Raw genomic sequence first — 19,443 nt, forward strand, 5'->3', positions numbered from 1 at the left:
TTAGCCTCTCCGGGGTGTAGTGCCATTGCGTGACAATCTTGATCCACATTTCTTTGGTTTGAACTGCTCTGGTCAGTTTGTGAATATCGGACCACAACGACTGCCACTGCTGTGCGGTGATGACTAACCCCAGCGTTTTTTCCCATCTTTTCATGTATGCCCACTTGATGTCTTCTCCCTGGGTATTCATGAACCTATATAGATTGGAGACTAGTTTTCTGTCTCCTGAGTTGGTGAGGAGAAACTTTTCAAAGGCCGTAAGTTCTCTTGTCGCCGCTTGGGTGATCTCCGGCGTGGCCAGCCAGTGTCTAAGCTGCTCATATTTGTACCTGTCCGCATTGGTGAGGTTCCAAAGTGATTTGCAGTTGGCAAAGGATCTCAGCTCCCCGTCCACGAACATCTCCCCTATTTTCCTGCATCCAGCTTCCTCCCAGTTCCCATAAGCCCCTTGCTCAGTCCCCGGGGGGAACTGCCGGTTTCTACAGATTGGGGTGAACGGGGCCATAGTCGTGGTGATGATCTCTCTCCGAGTCTGCTCGTCCCATGCGTTCAGCGTGGTCTTCATGATCTCGCTAATGCGAAGATTCGGGTGCCTGTGCAGTTTAGGTGTCCATAATAAGTCTTCTAGTGGTGTTCTGGCGACCGCCCTGTCCTGTGTCACCCACATCGTTCGTTGATTGTCTCCTAGCCATTCTCTCAGAATCCTGAGCTGGGCCGCATGGTAGTAGTTCTTAAAGTGTGGGAGTGCTAGACCCCCTTCCCTGATGTTGGATGTGAGGATTGTTCTGGATACTCTGGGGGGTTTCCTGCTCCAAATGAAGGAAGAGACCGACTTGGCTAGGGCTCTGAAAAAGGAGTCGGGGACCCCAACCGGGAGGGATTGGAAGTAGTACAGTGTTTTAGGGAGAGTGTTCATTTTTATCGACTGTATTCTCCCCCACCAGGAAATATTTAGGGGATTCCACTTCTCTAGATCTTTTTGAATCTTGGCTAGGAGTGGGGGAAAGTTCTTGGTATACAATGTCTCTACCTTGTGTGTAAGTGTTATACCCAAGTATTTTATGCCCTCTTCCGCGACCTTTATGTCCCAGTGGTCTGCCTCTCTGCCCAATGTTACGCTGTTCCCTGCCAATATAAGCATTTCTGATTTTTTTTTATTTATTCTTAGGCCAGAAATGTTCCCAAATAGCTCCAGCAGGTGGAACGCCGCTAGGGCTGAGTGTGTAGGGTCCTCCAGTGCCAAAAGCATGTCATCCGCATAGGCTATAACCTTGTGTTGTCTCCCCGCCATCTCAATCCCTCTAATTTGATCTGTTTCCCTGATTTTAATAAGTAGGGGTTCTAGGAATAGCGCAAATAAGAGTGGCGAAAGTGGGCAGCCCTGTTTCGTTCCCCTGGATATTTCCACCCTCTCTGTAATTACTCCGTTTACCGCTATCCTGGCTGAGGGGGAGGAGTAGTTGGCTTTGATCATATTAATATATTGATTCCCAAATCCCATGTGCGCCAGGGTTTTAAAAAGCATTGACCATTCTACACGGTCGAACGCCTTTTCTGCATCTAGAGAAAGTAGTATTGCTGGGGTGCGGGAGTATTTAATTTTTTCTATAAGGTGGACTATTCTTCTGGTATTGTCATGTGTCTGTCTCCCCGGGATGAAACCCGATTGATCTGGGTTGATTAAGGAGGGGAGCAGTGGGGAGAGCCTGGCCGCCAGGATTTTGGAGTAGATTTTTGAGTCTATATTCATTAGGGCAATGGGTCTGTATGAGCCCGGGAGGGAGGGATCCTTCCCTTGTTTATGAAAAACCAGAATTTTTGCCTCGTTCATGGATGGAGTGACATTCCCACTATCTTTGAAGGTGTTTAGAAGTCTAGTAAGGAATGGGGCGAGGATGTCTACATATTTTTTATAGAAAAGGGCTGTGAAACCATCCGGGCCTGGTGCTTTGTTGAGCGGGAGGCTCATTATCGCCTTCTTCACTTCACTTTCGGTTATCTGGGCCTCAAGGTCTGCTCTGGTTTCTTCTGAAATTTTCTGGAAGGGGATCGATGCCAGGAAGCTGTTTTGATCTGCTTCGTTTGGGTTCTCTGTGGAGTACAGATTCTGATAGAATTCCCTGAATGTGTTCCCTATATCCTCGGAGTTCGTTAGCGTTTCCCCGTGTGCATTTTTGACTTTCTTGATGGTCGTTGCGTTCCTCTTCGACGAGAGCAGTCGGGCGAGAAGACGGTCTGCCTTGTTGGCTTTTATGTAGTATTTCTGTTTGAGGTATAGGAGAGATCTCTGGGCTTGTTTGCTTCGGAGATGTTCGAGTTGACCCTCTGTGTGTTTGAGAGTCCGTTTTAGGTCTCTTGTGGGGTTTTTCAGTAATCCTTCCCGGATATCCGACAGCTTCTTTTCCAGTTCTGATTCCCACTGCCGTGTTTGTTTATCCCTGGTCACTTTGAGGACAATTAGATGGCCTCTGATTACAGCTTTGGACGCCTCCCATACGGTGCTCAAGGGGACCTCCCCCGTGTCGTTATGCTCAAAGAATTCTTCCAATTTTTCCCTTATGGAATCTCCCATCACTGGGTCGGATAGAATTTCTTGTGGGAGTGTCCACCTCCAAATTCTCCTTTCGTTCCCCGGAGTCGACAGTTCCAGCCAGATAGGTGCATGGTCCGACAGTGAAATGGGGCCCAACTCCAGATCATGTATTTTACCCAGGATCCCCACTGACACCCAGAAGTAGTCAATTCTAGACATTGTGTTGTGAACGTGTGAAAAGTAGGTGTAACCCTTGGTTTGGCCTTTATGTTCCCTCCACGCGTCCCACAGGGCCATGCCTTCCATCTGTTTCCTCAGACGCTGAGAGGGGGCACTCTGGTGGAGGGGTCCACTCGCACTACGGTCTGATTGGGGGTGCCAGGCGATATTTAGATCTCCTCCTATAATCATTTCCCCCTTTGCGAACCCCTCCAGCCTCCCCATTGTGTCCCTCAGAAAGCCATCTTGGCCCGAGTTTGGGGCGTAAATGGATGCCAGTGTCATAAGGGCGTTGTGAAGTTTGATATTGGCAAAGACAAACCTTCCGTCCTTGTCTGAAGTTTTGTCGATCACCTTTACTTCTAAGTTTGCTTTCGCAGCGATCAACACTCCTGCCTTTTTTTCGGCAGCGTTAGATTGTGCTATTATCTCGTATCCTCTCAGGCGAATTTTCCCCCTATCTTGAGCTTTAATGTGGGTCTCCTGGAACAGAAGGACATCCGCCTTTTCTCTTCGTAGCATGATCTCCATTTTTTTCCGCTTCACTGGGGAGTTCAGGCCCCTTACATTTAAAGTTACGAGTCGAATCTTCCCCATTTCCACTGGTCTGATTGTGCATGTGTTGAGCTCGAGTTGTGCTTCCCCTTCTTGCTTCCGGAAGATCTACCCTCCCTTCCCAAACGATAAACAATTCCCCCAACCAAAAACTTTGTTTCAACTTTACACCCGAGGAGGGCACGGGTACCTAAGGTAGCTCTGGCGTTCCGCCTATCGCTCCCAGCCCTCTGTAGGCTCGAGGTTAACTTAGTGGGGAGTCCTAAACCCCTCATCGTTCCTTGACCTTAATGTGGGTTGTTCCAGCTCCGTGCCGAGCCAGTTAAATCTCTCGTTTGCGACTTCCATCATTGGGGGCCGTTTCATGTGCTGTCTTCTGTTATTGAGCCCCGGGTCTTATGTGTTTTCATATTTGCATCCTCTAATTTGTTACGGTGGACCCATCCCTGCCCCCTCCACGCCGTTTTCTTTTCTGTCGGATCCTTTCCCATCCCCCCGGCCTGTTGTGTGGTTCCCCCATTTTCCTGTCTGTTCTGGCCAAGGATTCCCCTGGCTGGATGTCCAAAATGGATAGCCCCTCTTCCGTGGTGGTCACCCTCCTTTGTTTCCCTTCCCAGTCGAATAGGAGACCGAAGGGGAATGTCCATTTATATTTTATCTCTCTTGTGACCAGTTCCCTCGTGAGAGGGGCCATCTCTCTTCTCTTTAGGAGTGTAACGGCTGATAAGTCCTGAAACAGCTGAATGTCTGCCCCATTCATCCTGATTTGGTCCAACTGCCTTGCTCTTCGTAGAATAAGCTCTTTTTGTGGATAAGATGACACCGCCGCCAGGACGTCTCTGGGTCTCTCTCCCGGTGCCCCCGCGCGTCTCGGTCCTACTCGATGTATGCGATCGATCCCCACTGTCTCCGGGTCCTGAGCTTCGATGATATCCCCGAAGACCTCCTGAACAGCCTTCTTAAGGTCCCCGTCCAGGACCGATTCTGGCATATTTTTGATGCGAATATTTGATCTGCGGGATCTATTCTCGAGGTCTTCGCACTGAATTTCTAGATTATGGGTCAGGCGCACCAGGTGTTCTTGTGTTTCGGCGCGCTGAAGGGCCTCTTCTTCTGCGTTTTGCACTATCTTTTCTAGGGTGTCCGTCCTTTCCTCCAGGTTGACTATGTCATGTTGAACTCCCTGTATTGCCTGTTGCATATCCTGTTTAATAGCTGCAAACTGGTCCTGGACCGTTGACATTAATTTATCTTGCAGTTCTTTAAACCAGGAGTGCATATCGTCTTTTGTTGGAGGTTGGGAGCCGGGGGCCAAGTCCCTCGACTCGGACGAGTTTGCGGTCTGTTGAGTAGAGTCCTCCTGTATCCTGCTCCTGGTCGACACTGGGGTGTCCCCTGCCCACATTTGTATCAGGTTGGAGTCTTGTTTGGGGGGCTGCTGTGACTGTAGGGATCCCCCCCCTCCCCTTCGCTTTAGACATGACTTCCTTTAAATGTTCTTGTCTTGGGGTCCCCCCGGACGAGCCTGTCCCCTCTTCTATTTCTTTGGCCGGGGAGAAGTCTCTTGGCAGGTGGGCCTTGGCGCGTCCTGGTGATTATGTATCCCTTCTTGAGTTGCTTGTCGTAGTAGGGGGTGGCTTCAGGGGGCAAGGGGGGCGAAAAGTCCCCTTAGCTGTTGCGCCTGTTGTGAAGGCCCCACGTGTGCTGCAGGGTTGGGGCTCCGGTTCGTGCAGCCCTCGGAGAATGCGCCGCTCTCCGTTGCCTTGGGTGGGTCTGTTTTGTGGTCACCTCCACTAATTCTCTCTGCTGTGGGGTGGGGGGGGGGGAATAGTCCCTCCCCGCCTCGGCCGGGTGGGCCCTCGTGCGATTTTGCTGCTAGTGCGGGGGGGGGGGCAGGCCCTCCAAATTCACGGGGTCCCAGGGGGGCGCGGGGTGCACCAGGGAGGGAGCCTCACCTTGTGGTCCGCCGGACTGGGGACCGCCGCTGGAGACCGACGTCTCGGGGCGGCTGTGGGCGCTCAGCGACGCGCCCGGCTCCGTCCCGCTCCTCCTGCGTGGTCCGCTGCTGCCGAGGGTCGCCGATCCCGTTCCTCGGAGGTGCCGGAGGTCTGCCCGGCCCATGGGCGCCGCAATGCTGGGGTTCCGTTCCGGGGGGCCTCCCCGAACCTCGCCACCCTCGCCGATGGCCTCCGCCTCGCGTCTTCTGGGGGAGCATGCGATGGTGGTTCGCGGCGCGCGGGCCGTTCCCTGTCTCAATGGGGGAGGGGGAGCTCCGTTCCTCGGCGCGGGAGGGGGTTGACGTGACCTCCTCCAGTGGCCCGTGGCAGGAGCCGTATCCGAAGCTTTATGTGCGGTACGGCCGCCCTCCGGTTCGCAGCTTCAAGGTGCTAATTAGTGGCCCGGCGGGAGCGAGACTCACTCGCGTCCACTCGCTCCGGCGGCCATCTTGGAATCCTCGTTATTTATTTATTTTAACATTTGTATAGCGCGCTTAACGCTGGGTAATTTATTGCATCGAAGTAAGATATAGACTGGTATCAGGACGGGTGCTGCTAATGAGGACCGCTGAACATGTTAGTCAGATAGCAGGGGGGTGCTAGTGAAATAGGGGGGGTTCAGCTTCTTGTGGAACACAGTGCAGGAGGGCCCAGATCTCAGGGTGGGTAGAATGTTCCACAGAGTGGCAGCAGAGACTGGGAAGCTGGAGCCTCCAGCTTTTATCCGCTTGAATCTCCGAATACAGGGGCGGTTGGCATAGGCTGACTGAGTTGGCCTGGTCGTGACTGGTTTGGACAGTCTTTCAGACAGGTAGCCCGGGGCAGTGTTGTCCATGCAGTGCTTCAGAAGGTATAGTTTCAGGGGCTGGGGCAGTGCTATGTCTCTTCCATTGAAGTCATCACTTCCTCCCGATAGTTGTGCCCTCCCACTTGATCCTCCCCCATAATACCACCCCCAGGGTCATGATCAGGTAGCGGCTGCTCTCACCAGGCCATGTGGGAGGAGATCATCATGGGAAATCGATGATGACTCTGCAGGATTCGTCACACCTCTTAGGGCAGTAGGAGGCATCCGGAATCTGTGCTCCATTGCAATATGAGAGTAATCCTGAACATGAGCGTGCATGTTAAAAATATCAGCCAATTTGCATGCACCTCCTGCAATCGAGGGACAGGTGTGCATGCACATTGCATCTCTTACGTTGCCTTAAAGTAAAGAGGCAGAAATCTGTGAAGATCAATGTGGATTTCTCTTCTTCCTTTATTTATTTGCATTTATTAAGCACAGTAAACCCGTCGGCATCAATGCACTGGTTAGTGTTACTAAATGAAACCTAAAAGGTTACAGGAGGTCAACTTATTAGTCTTGTTCAGTCTGCTTAGTTGGTAAATGGTAAAGTCTTGGGGTGTTTCATGAAGGTCCAGTAGGATTAGTTAGATCTGAGTTGAGGGGGGACAGCATTTCGGTTTTTAGCAGCTGAAACCGGGAAGCTGGAGCACCCTGATTTCATTCTTTGGAATCTTGGAATGGACAGTAGGCTTGAGAATGCTATGCGTGTAGGTCTAGTTGTGTGGGATTTGGAGAATATTGGTGACGGATACTTGGGTGCGGAGTTGGGGAGACACTTGTGCGTGATGGCTAGTGTCTTGAAGATGATACGTTCTTGGACAGGGTGCCAATGAGCACCTTTCCTTACTGCTGAGATGTGGTCCTGCTTAGAGATGTTGAGAGCTGCTCTGAGGGCCTTGTTCTGAATAATTTGCAGTTTTTAAGGTTGTGAGAGAGGTCCCAGCAAGAAGGGCATTACAGTAGTCTAACCTGGATCCTAGAAGTGCTCTAGAGATGGAAGTTCAAGCAGTCAGGAATGGTTGCAAGCGTTGATTAATTTGAAGGTGTGGCCAGCAGACGAGTGATAGCATTGACAGGTCTATAGAGAGAGAGGGGGGGTGGAGTCCAGGTGAACACCCAAGGTGTTCACGCTACTAAAGACTTGGATGCATATATCCTCGATGCCAAAGTGTCAGATCTCCTTTGCAAATACTTGACCACGTAGTGTAGCCGAAGATATCTTCCTAACAATGTCACTGACGGGCCGCCAAATATCGGACAGACCGAGACATTCTTTGAAAGATGGAAATCCACGAATAGTCCCGAGGAACAAACCGCAAGGGATGTCAGCCAACTCCAGAAACCTATAGAAAACACCCCGATTAATTATCAGCACAATGCAAGGCAACAGTCGTAGAGTACAAAGTATTAGAACCAACCTTTTATGGTAGGAAAACAGGAGCCGGTAAGAAGTACAAGGAAATCTATCCTCCAAAATTCTGCGACAAAGTAAGCAAAGACAAATATGTTAAGAGGAGGAAATCCTAAACCTTCGAGTGTACAATGTGTATTGTGTATGATGTACCTTCGCATGGACCCCAGGAAGTCAGCAAGAGAGGTTAATCAGGAGATGCTGTATCCAGTTAGCAACAGCCCAACTGTGCCTGACGACAAGAGGACGCCTTCGTAGAGTCACTAGTTCCAGATTGAGAACCCGACGAAACGAGGACGCACAGAAAATGCGCCCAAAGAAGTCTCTAGTCCAAGGTGTATGTCTGGGGGAAAACGGTAAAGGGCTGAAGTAACGCTGGGATACAGGCACCAAGCTTGAAAGGTCGTAGTGAAGAGAGGGTCAAACGGGTCCAGTACACTTGATCCATAGGAAGCACAGAAAACACTGCACAGTACGAGCAGCACACGAAGCAGACAAGGAAGTAGCCAGGCAATCCAGGAAAACGTTCCGAGGTCGAGGAGCCAGCGTTCCGAAATAATCCAGGCAAACAAGCAGACAAGGATAAAGCAAGGACAAATCCAAAAAACGAAATCCGAGGTCAAGGCAGCAGGAATCCAAACGGTTTACGAAGCAGGAAACAAAGCGCACATCCGCCTAAATCAGAAGCGCTGAATCCAAAGCAAACGGGGACTAAGTATCACCAAGTCACATGACAGGAATGCGAACGTGATGACGAAAACATCACGGGCACCACAGTTTCCAGGCCAACCGCCAGGAACGCCCGTAACGTCCCATATGCTGAGCCTTCTGGGAAATGTAGTGTACGTAAGGACTATGTGTAAAACGGTGCAGGTTCTTATGCAGAACGAGGCGTTTGGCAGTTACGTGAGACCTGGGTGCGAAGAGAGTATGTTTCCTGCTATATTGCGAGGTATCTTGTAGCTTAGCAGAGCCCCTTAAACCCTGTGTGCGTGAACAGAGCCTAGTGGTAGGTGGATTCCTAACAGTAAGCAGAGTTTCCTAAACATGGAGTTAACCAACCAGCACAATCTCTGTATTTTCATCATTAAGACAGAGATGGTGGGTGGCCATCCAAGTCTGGATGATGTGGTAGATGATGCGGACATTGCGAGAGTCAGTGTCATAATCCCCAGTGTGGAGGAACAGGACCTGCGTTTCATCTACATAGTTCGTATAGGTGAATCCTTTAGCATCAAGAAGGTGAAATAGTGGCTTGGTAAATATATTGTAACGTGTTGGGGAAATGCAGGAGCCTTGCAGGACGCCACACGCGACACGCGACAGGCTGGCAGGCTGCTGCACTGGTTGAGAAGCCCCTCATGGTTCTCTCCGAGAGGAAAGAAGCTATCCAGATGATGGCATCCATTGTGAAATGTGCTGCTGAGGCCAGATGTTGGCATAACATTATGTGATCCACCAGATCAAAGGCTGCAGACAGGGCAAATAGCAAGAGAAATGCTGACTTGCCGGCATCCTTGATGTCGTCTAGTTGAATCTTTAAGTCCAGTAAGGCTGATTCAGTGATGTGCCCTGGACAGAAGCTAGATAGTTGTAATCACATTAGATTGTGTAATTCTAAGAAGCTTTGGATCTGGAGATATGCATCCATATCTAGGATTTTTAGCAAGAAGTGGACAGTAGTAATGGGCCAGTAATTGGTGGAGAATTTGGGATCCAGGTTTGGACTTTCGAGAAGCAGAAGGACCCAGGCGTTCTTGAGGCTGGAAGGCACTGTGCTAGAGGTAAAAGGAGGTAGAGCAGGGCTCATGGTCAGTTATTTTCCTGCCTGGGGGTCTGTTCATGTGTAGTCCCCAGGGTTCCTTTTTCCAGGAGGCCTGGAAAGGGCTATCACTCTTGGATCCCAACCCTGCTGGCGGACGAGCGAGGGAGGATAACCTGCATGGGGGATCTTTGGGGTGTGCACGTGGAGGACCCTCGGACAAGATACAGTATTCCACTTTGCTAGGAGAAGGGGATAAGACTTATCCCAAGGATTTTATAAGCTATTCAAACGCCTGTCCCTTAGAACCTGATCCTAAAAGTAAAACAAGACTATCAAGACCTTCTCCTGGTAAAGCCATTGTAGAGAAAGCATGGCAATCGCAAGTATGACACTGTCACAATGGATACAATTTTTAAAAACTTCATTGAAAATGTTGGGAGTGTAGAAACTCCTACTTTCCCCTATATTAAAGATGGGAGTAGGGTCGACCATCAAACAATAAACAAAGCAGTCCTGGTGGAGTCAGTCAAATCAAAATGGCCTATGCTAACAAAACCTAATGCCTGCCCTATCTCTTATACAAAAAGTGAAAAGAGGATAAATGCAGGCAAAGGAAAAATCAGTGTTAAAGGATAAATGTGGTTGAACCAGCTCTCCTCCCCACGTTAGATAACACGGAGTAAGGCAGTCCCTGCAGGCAGGATGACACACTCTGGCTCAGTTTCCAACACTATAAATATGATGTGAGAGAGTTGGTCTGGTTGCTCTCAGTCACCCTCTTCCTCGGCCCAGTGTTTGTGTAAAGAAGGGGGTGGGGGAGTTGGTACTTTGGATGATCCTAAAAAATAGGAGGGATCAGATAGACGAAAGAAGGGGGGAATACCGCGTCTCGCCACCGGTTGCCTCACCCCCACTTCCAGAAGACCCCCGTGCCCCGGTGATCCTCCTGCACTGGTCCACCCCTCCACCCCAGGTTCTGGATCTGAAGGCGATGGCTGAGCCTTGCCCACCTTAGAGAGAGAGAGAGAGAGAGATATCCCTGGGGACTAGTGGGTGAGACACCCTCTGGTTTCTCACACCGGAGAACCACTTTATGCTAATACCAATTTGAATATATCCTCTCCTCCCTCAACCTCTCCAAACTATTGTAGAAATCTGTCACATCATCCTTTAATATTTCCATCTAAAACAAAACTGATGAGGAGAAATAACACACTCCTATTATTATCCCGCCCACCATCATTACAAGAAGGGGATGGGATGAAAGGGATCAAATAGGTCACCCTATTATCCCCGGTGATCTAGATATCCCCCCTTTCCAAACACCCACCCTACCCATCATCCCTTCAGCAGACATGACATTCTGTAACCCTGACCGCCTGTTTTTCCCTGAACTCTCCTTGTCTAAACAGTCAAGATATCATCAAGACGGAACAGCTACAGGGACTCTATTTCCATGAATGTTCCGTTGAGCAGGTCAGGCGAAGTCAGGCACTGAATGAACATTGTAGCCTTCTGAACCTTGTTAATACTCCTGAGTTGGAAAGCGAGTTGGAAAGTGAGTTGGAGACGGAGCAGGGAACTGAGTCAGTGACTGAGCTAAGAGGCTTTTGAGAAGGCCTGAGCACCCCGAGAGAGGCTGTCAGAGAACAGTGCCGAGACACTGGGAGGCCGTGGTTTGAGAGCACCAGAGAGAGCGTGTTCAGGGAGCTGTTTCTCCAGGGAGCCAGAAGGGGATGGCGTGGAAAGCTGCTGTCTAAGGACAGAATCCATGAAAGCGTTTGTTCCCTTGGGCCTGAGATGCCACCCAGGAGTGTTGAATTGTTGGAGTGTCGGAGGGGCAAGCGAGGAGTCCGTGACCTCGACATCAGTAACTGTAACAGCTATGCTAATCACAACCGTTGAGTCTAGAGTTAGAAGCGAACCTGGTTGGTGAAAGACGTGAAGTGTGAGAGATAAAATGTAGCCTCAGAAGGACAAGTGTAGGATGAAAGATGCATTGAAGAGAAAGCTACAATTGTCCGATATGAGCTGTAAATGTGTTTAAGAAAGAAAGTGAAGGAAACAAAATGGTAGCGTGTACATTGACACATTATGAAAAGACTGTGTTGAAATCTCTTTGATGTTCCGGGGAGCTGTGTGAGGCTCAAAGTGGAGTTAAAAGTAAAGTCTGAGTGGGGAGCTGATCGAGAAAGAAAGAGCATGCTGAGACCCGAAATATCAAAAATTGTGCTGAGGGAACCATTCCATAAGAGCTGAGGTGTTGGAGTGGTCACGCAAAGAGCCAAGTAAACTGTGCGCACTCGAAAGTCTCTGACACGAAGACTTGGTGAACTGGGATAAGTGGTGCAATTGTAGGGGAAGGGACCACCTGTTGAAGCAAAAGTGAAAGAATCTTGTGGTAAAACTTTTAAGTGTGAAACATTGATTGACGGCTAAAGCATCTGAAGAATATTGGGACTGTAAATTGTAAACCCAAGAGGGCTGTTGAATGAGGGGAGCACTAAAACCTGGAGAAGCCCAAAAGCAAGTTATGAGAATTATTTGAGTCTACAGAACTTTGGTGATCTCTGGCAGCTCGATTATCGTTGAAAGAATGTTGCAGAAGAAAGCTGCAGAGCTACTGCAGTGCTATCCTGACATTACTTTGCTGCACCCTATTTTATGTTGGCCAAACCTGAACACTTTACAAGCTTAGGCTAGACACTGACTGTCCTGAATCAGAGGATCCGGCATTCCCTCCCGAGGCCTCTCCTCACCTTCTGTGTTTGAAGAGTCTTGTTGGATCTCAGAAGATACCCTTTGCTTGCTTCTTCGTTTCTCCTCTTTCTTCTCGCCCTTAGGTTTCTTGACCTTTTTGTCGTGGAGGTAGGGTCTAGCTCCCCTGGAGGCCACCATGGCAGGGATGAGAACCCACGCCAAAGGGAACCCCAGAGCGCTGACCCCAAGTCAGGGAAAAAGCCAGAGGCACCAAAAAACCCTGAATGTAGTCCTGTGGAAATTCTTTCAACAGCCACAGCTTACTCTTCGGTGTCTGTAAGTCTGGTCGCAGCGGAATGAGGAAGTGGGTTGGAATAACGAGGGAAAGTCTGAATGTGAATCACAGCAGAACGGAAGGAAGGGTAGCATCACTTACCATCTGTAAGGGCACTCGGAGCAGTGCTCTTATCGAAGGCGTCTGTTTCCAGGATAAAGGTAAAGGTCTGGCTACATCAAGATGGGGTAGTAGTGAACAGCGTCTTCAAGTAGGCAACTGCTTGTTTGGCTGCCGTATCCATCTTGAAAGACCTTCCTTTCTTAAGGGGGGCTACCAAGGGCAACATGACCTCCGCAAAGTTTGGGATGAATCGGCGGTAAAAAGGTGCCACCCCCAGGAATCTCTGGAGTTCCTTGACATTTCGGCGTTCTACCCATTTAAAATGGCTGAGACCTTGCTTGGGTCCATTTTGTATTCCTTCGGATGAAAGGACATACCCAAGATAGGAGACCTTGGCAACGTCGAACTAGCATTTTTCTGGTTTGGCATGTAGATGGTTGGTCTGGAGGTGACGTAACGCCTCCTTCACATGTTGGTGGTGTTTGGTAATGTTCGAGGAAAACACCAAAATGTCATCAAGATGGACAACTACCGACAAGTATAGCAAGTCTGAGAAGATCTTATCGATAAATCTTTGGAAAACCGCAGGTGCATTTGATAGCCCAAAGGACATGACCTGGTATTCATATAATCCCAAAGGGGTCCAGAAAGCTGTCTTCCACTCTTCTCCCCTTTTTACCGTCAGAAGGTGGTAGGCTGCTCTAAGGTCCAGCTTAGTGAATACCATAGCCCCTTGTACTGCCTCTAGGATGTCCTGGATCAAGGGCATGGGATAACAATCCCTCACAGTTATGTGGTTGAGACCGCGGTAGTCAATGCAGGGCCTTAATTCTGTTGATCTTTTCTTCGGAATGAAGAACAAGGAGGCTCATTGAGAAGACCGGGACTCCTCGGTGAGTCATTTCTGCATGTATTCCTCTAGATAACTCTTTAAGGCATGTCTTTCCGGGAGAGAAAGGGGTAACATTCGTCCAGAGGGAACTGGATTGTCTGGCAGCAGCGAGATGGAACAGTCTTTTGGCCTATGTGGAGGCCGCAACCGAGGTTTCTTGTCCTCAAATACCTCAGCGAATTCCAAGTAATGAGAAGGGATCAAGGCACCCACCACATTGACCATTACGGGCATACCTTCCTGCTTCTTCTGCACGATCTGTTGTACACAAGGTTGACAATAAGAGGAGTTGAAGGTCACTGTGTAGAGATTCCAGTCGATACTTGGGTTATGCCTTCTTAGCCATGGCATTCCCAGAATGACCGGGAAGTATGCAGCCCTTATTATGTTGAATGCTATTTCCTCTTGGTGCTCCCCTGGGCTGATCTGTAGCACCCTTGTTTCCATAATTATGGCACCAGAGGAAAGGGGTAACCCATCAACCCCCTCAACAGGTACGGGCTTCGATTTTGGCACCAAGGGGATACCCGGGTCCTCTGTCCATGTAGTGTCAACGAAATTGCCGGCGGCTCCACAGTCCAGCATAGCTAGCACACTTAGAGTCTGACCTGGGGATACCAGGAGTTCAACCTGGAATACCATCAGTCTGGCATCTTCTTCTCTGCTCATTGGCTGGCTGGGTTTGGTTGCAGGGACTGCTACTGCCTCTCCCGATCTCTCTCCTGCATAAGATCGGGGGTAGGAGTTTCCCTTTTTCCTTGGAGGAACTTCTGGACAGTTCCGTAGTAGATGCTTAGATGATCTGAAATACATACATAGGCCGGGTGTGGGGCGGCGGGCACGTTCTTCCGGAGTCGAGAGGACCACGAGCCGCTCCAGTTTGCATGGGTTCTTCAGCTGACAAGGAGTCTTTAACTTGTGGTGGGAGGTCATACGGGGGAAGGTCCAACCGACCCTTTCTTTTCTCCTGTCACCGTTCCATTAAACTGTATTCTATCTGGAGTGTTAGGGTGACCAGTTCTTGAAAAGACTAGGGATGAGCTACTCGTGCCAGCTCGTCCTTGAGATCTTCCTGGAGGCCCCTGCGGAACAATGTCATTTGTGCAGAATCGGGCCACCCGGTGATTCTTGAACTTGGCCACATATGTTTGGACATCTGAGGAGCCATGTTTGACATCCAACATTGCCTCGTAGGATGCATATAAGACTTCCGGTCGATCAAACCTCTCCTTGAAGTGTTGGAGGAACTGGGATCGTTCAGTGTGGCATCGTTGTTGGTCATCATGGGGGTGGCCCGGGCCAGTGCATTCCCCACCAGATTAGATATCAGAAAACCTGCTTGGGCCTTATCTGTCTCATATGCCTTGGCACGGGAGGTAAAATACATCTGGTATGCATCGATGTATTCCTTAAGTGTTCTTGGACTGCCATCGTACTTCCCGAACGGCAGAGGCATATGGGGCAAATCTCCTCTGGTTGCGGGCCACCACTTGTTGTCTTAAGGCTGTGTTTTCTGCGCAAATTGACTGGACCTCGTCTGTCAACCCCTGGATGGGAGCTACCAACTTGTGGTATTGTTCCATGGAGGCCATAGTGGTTTCTTGGGGTTGTATACTGTCCTGAATCGGAGGATCCGGCGTACCCTCCCGAGACCTCTCCTCACCTTCTGTGTTTGAAGAGTCTTGTTGTAATCTCAGAAGATATCCTTTGCTTGCTTCTTCGTTTCTCCTCTTTCTCATCGCCCTTAGGTTTCTTGTCCTTTTTGTTGTGGAGGTAGGGTCTAGGTCCCCTGGATGCCGCACTGGTAGGGATGAGAACCCACGCCAAAGAGAACTCCAGGGAGCCGACCCCAAGTCAGGGAAAAAGCTGGAGGCACCAAAAAACCCTGAATGTAGTCCTGTGTAAGGTCCTCCAACAGCCACAGCTTACTCTTCGGTATCTTTAAGTCCGGTGGCAACGGAATTAGGAAGTGGGTTGGAATAACGGAGGAAAGTCTGAACGTGAATCACAGCAGAACGGAAGGAAGGGTAATCGGAGGAGGATAACGAAGACCCTAAGAATCGAAGGTAAGTAAAAGGGTGAATCCGACCGCGGAAGAAATGGATAGGAACAGACAGACGGAAACAAACCATTCCCAGCGGAGCCGGTCAGAAACAAAGAGGGAAGTAAGTAGTGGTAAGACGGTGAGAGACAGACAACCTAACCCGGAAGCGGGTAGGAAAAGGTAGCGCCGGGTGCCAGAAGCGCGAAAAGCCAGTGGGAGAGAGAGCGGAAAACTCTACGAGGAGAGGTCGAAGGTTGGAAGCAAGAGGGAGGCAAAAGGAAGGCAAAGGGAGGCTGAAGAATGGAAAAAAAACAGGGATACAGTCCGGGATCTGTAGTCACGGCAGAGGGCACCAGAGACTGATACAACGCGTAGAGCGTTGGTCACGTGATTCAGATATAGATCAGTTCTCCATCTTGTGGCGGCCATGTTGGTGGAGGACTAGACCGTTAGACATAGTTCTTCCAGAAGGCTGGTCTGCCGGTTCCCGAAGAGACTCAACGGGTATATGTCCATCTCTTCCATAAACGCCATTGCTGAGGCATGGCACGGACTTCCTTTTGGTTTTAACAGGACAGGCTGTGAACAATTATTCTTTTTATTTTGTGGTTGAGATTACTCCCATATAGAATAGGACAAGATGGGAGTTACCCCAACCCATTCTTTGTGAATAAAGATTTTCTAAACCGATTCCTTGCACCTGTGGCTACCTCTTTGCACCATGTCTTTGCACCATGGCAATCTCGCGCCTATAAAAGAATCATTCTGAAAGTAGCACTTACATGCTGTTTGGTTTGTAGCGCCTTCCTGTATCTGTTATATTACAACAATGTCTCTGCCTCTCACATCCTGTGTTTCTGACTTGACGCACAGAGACGGCTCTAGAAACTCCAGGGAGAAGGCACAACAGAAACGTTAACCCAAAATCAGACCCAACAACCACCTCATGCTCGCTCCCCGGGGGACTCTTTGGGCTACCAACAGACAGGCACACATGTAACACAACTTGCACAGAGGACCATTGTTACCAAGAGGGTCCCAATGGGCCTTCCGCAACCTTTGCCAGGATCCACTTTCCCAGCCTGCCTTGCCATGGCAAAGACCCCTTCAGAGAATAAAATCTGGGGTATGAAGGGGCTGCTCATTGCACAGGACTCGTGATGGGAGAGTTTTAATGGGTGCCCAAGCAGGCTGCCTGGCTCCAGGGCACGGGAGCAACTATTTGAATAAAGGCTGTGATGAGGAAGAGTTGTTAATGCCATTTGAAAGATCAGTTACTTTGCATTTTTGCATGCACTCTACACTTTAATAATGTGACATGGTTTCCTTTTCAGGGAACTGGCAGTTTAAAGTGAAGTGCCATTTGATGTCCCTGGTTGCTGTTGAATAAACCTGCGCTTTTCCCAGAAATGTGCTGCCAGCAAAGGATCTTTCAACTTGAGCACAGAAGAGATTGGCCATGAACCTGACCTGCACTGAGCAATTGCAAAGCCGACACAAGAACGCCCACGTAGACACAGCACTGCGTGAAGACACCAATGTCATTGTCATCACCACCAGTCCACTGAGCAATTCCAAAGCCGACACCAGCACGTCTACACAGCACTGCGTGAAGACACCAATGTCATTGTCATCACCACCAGTCCACTGAGCAATTCCAAAGCCGACACAACGTCTACACAGTGCTGCGTAAAGACACCAATGTCCTTGTGATCACCAGCAGTCCACGGAGCAATTCCAAAGCTGACACAACAACGTCCACACAGCACTGCGTGAAGACACCAATGTAATTGTGATCACCAGATGTCCACGGAGCAAAGCCAACACAAGCACGTCCACACAGCGCTGTGTGAAGACACCAATGTCATTATTATCACCAGCAGTCCACTGAGTAATTCCAAAGCCGACACAAGCACGTCTACGTAGACACAGCACTGCCTGAAGACCCCAATGGCATTGTGACCAGAGCAGTCAGGAAAAGCTGCCAGCAGGATTTACAATCATGAGCTTCTACTTTCAAATCTCTGCCTGCCCGGGAGGTGTGACCGAAGCTTCAGGTTGTAGACAATCATTTTAGGCATCAACGATGGCTTTGTGGTTTCCAGTAGTACTCTCCAGGCTGGTGTATCCTGACCCGGCAATGGTATGGTTTGACCTCAAGGAACTGCTTCCTATTGTCCTGTTTTTTGGGGAAGTAAAGCTCTTATTCATGTTGATTTTTTTTCTTAGCTCTACCTACTCTCCCTGTGATCTGATGACATAGAATAGATATCGAACATACTGGGTCCTTCTTCATGTCAAGACCTACTGCAAGGTGGACACTGCATTTTCTAAGACACACCACAGTCACTTTGATCGGTCACCAAGTTTGTAGAAATTATTGTAATCTTATGCGAATTAAAGATTGTTTTCATAATTGAATACAAAAAGGAGAATGTTACTGCACACTCTTAGATTTGTATGTTCTGTAGGAGCAAAGCAGATTGTGTGAAGGATCCACTGTTCTCCATGAGGACATGCACCACACAGTGGAAATCCGGCAACATGTCAATATAAGGGGTGGCTGGAGTTGCCCGCGGATCCGTAATGCTCTGGGTATGTGTTATTTGCATGGCTCTTTCACCAAAACAGTTTACAGGAGAAGTGCAAAACGGTGCAATAATAGTGACAATAGAGAAGTTACCAAATAGTGAAGCGCCGGTGAGAAGAGATCAGGGGATAGTCTTTTAAGCGAGTGTGAAAGATGTGGTAAAACAGAGAGAAGCGGACAGTCAGAGGAAAAGAGTTCCAGTGCGAGTTCCAGTGCGTGGGTCTTAGTTGGGAGGATGAGCAAAGGCGAGAAGAAGCACCAAAGATACAGGCACACATACAGCCCGGGCATGCTCCTTCTCACAGACACATGCCGCAAACCCCACCACATTACTCCGATTCCCGTCATGCTCTCCCTACACTCCCTCATCCACACCAAACAATCTAGCAACTCGCTCACACTCGGCAAACCCCAAACACCCCTCATACATATCCTTTGAAGTGCTCTCTCTAGCTTCCTTCCATCAATCCCACACGCTTCCACCTCATTTATACCCCCGCACACACTCCCTACCTGCACTCTGAATGTCCTGCACTCCCTACCTGCACTCTGAATGTCCTGCACTCCCTACCTGCACTCTGAATGTCCTGCACTCCCTACCTGCACTCTGAATGTCATGCACTCCCTACCTGCACTCTGAATGTCCTGCACTCCCTAACTGCACTCTGAATGTCCTGCACTCTGAATGTCCTGCACTCCCTACCTGCACTCTGAATGTCCTGCACTCCCTACCTGCACTCTGAATGTCCTGCACTCCCTACCTGCACTCTGAATGTCCTGACCTCAATACTAACCACCACAGAGAGCATCCCCACCCTTCACAAGCATGTATATTGCCAATTCCAACCCTAATGGTTCCCGCCCAAACAACACAGGGTGTATGAAGACCGAATGTATGCACTAATATACAAGAAACCAAATCTAAACCAAGTGGGGACGAGAAAGAACTCAATTCGCTTTACTCCTTGTAGAGTTACAAATCGCATTAATAAGACTCAATAAAAGATTGTTAATATTGAAAAAAGGTTAACCACTCTGAAAACATTATTTGTGCATTAACTATAAAACCTCTAGGTGTTTTCACAGATAAAATAAGCTAGTCTGGCAAGATTACATATCCCATATTACTCAACAAAAAATGAATCCATCATTACATTTCTTTTTAAATGATTAGCCTTTTATTATTGATAAAGGTTATAAAAATCTTTTATTGATTTTATTAATACATTTCCTAATGTGATCTGTAACTATACAAGGAGTGAAGCAAATTGATTTTTTTCTCTTCGCCACTTTTAGAATTGGTGTCTTGTATGTTCGAGTGTATACTTTGGGTGTTCATATACCTTCCTTTCTATTTTATATCTAACCAGGATTGAGGGTCATGTATGATACCCTGGTGCCCCCCCCCCCCCCCAGCCCACCGGACCCCATACAGCCCCCCCACCGCCACTCATAACAGCCTCCTCTCACACCCTCCCCACACTGCTCAA

The 19,443-nt window shown here is 49.1% G+C and overlaps 1 protein-coding gene across 1 annotated transcript in view; it reads left to right on the forward strand.

The window, feature by feature from the left end:
- C12H12orf75 (chromosome 12 C12orf75 homolog) overlaps positions 1-17,792 on the forward strand; it is a 252,245-nt gene extending 234,453 nt beyond the window's left edge. Inside the window, exon 5 of the mRNA XM_069627774.1 lies at positions 16,698-17,792. Coding sequence (XP_069483875.1) covers positions 16,698-16,718 — 21 coding nt within the window. The 3' untranslated portion in view covers positions 16,719-17,792. The remainder of the gene's footprint in view (positions 1-16,697) is intronic.
- Positions 17,793-19,443: the final 1,651 nt, after the last annotated feature.

This window comes from Ambystoma mexicanum, chromosome 12 (assembly GCF_040938575.1).
Source record: "Ambystoma mexicanum isolate Mex_15411 chromosome 12, UKY_AmexF1_1, whole genome shotgun sequence".
Lineage (NCBI taxonomy): Eukaryota > Metazoa > Chordata > Amphibia > Caudata > Ambystomatidae > Ambystoma > Ambystoma mexicanum.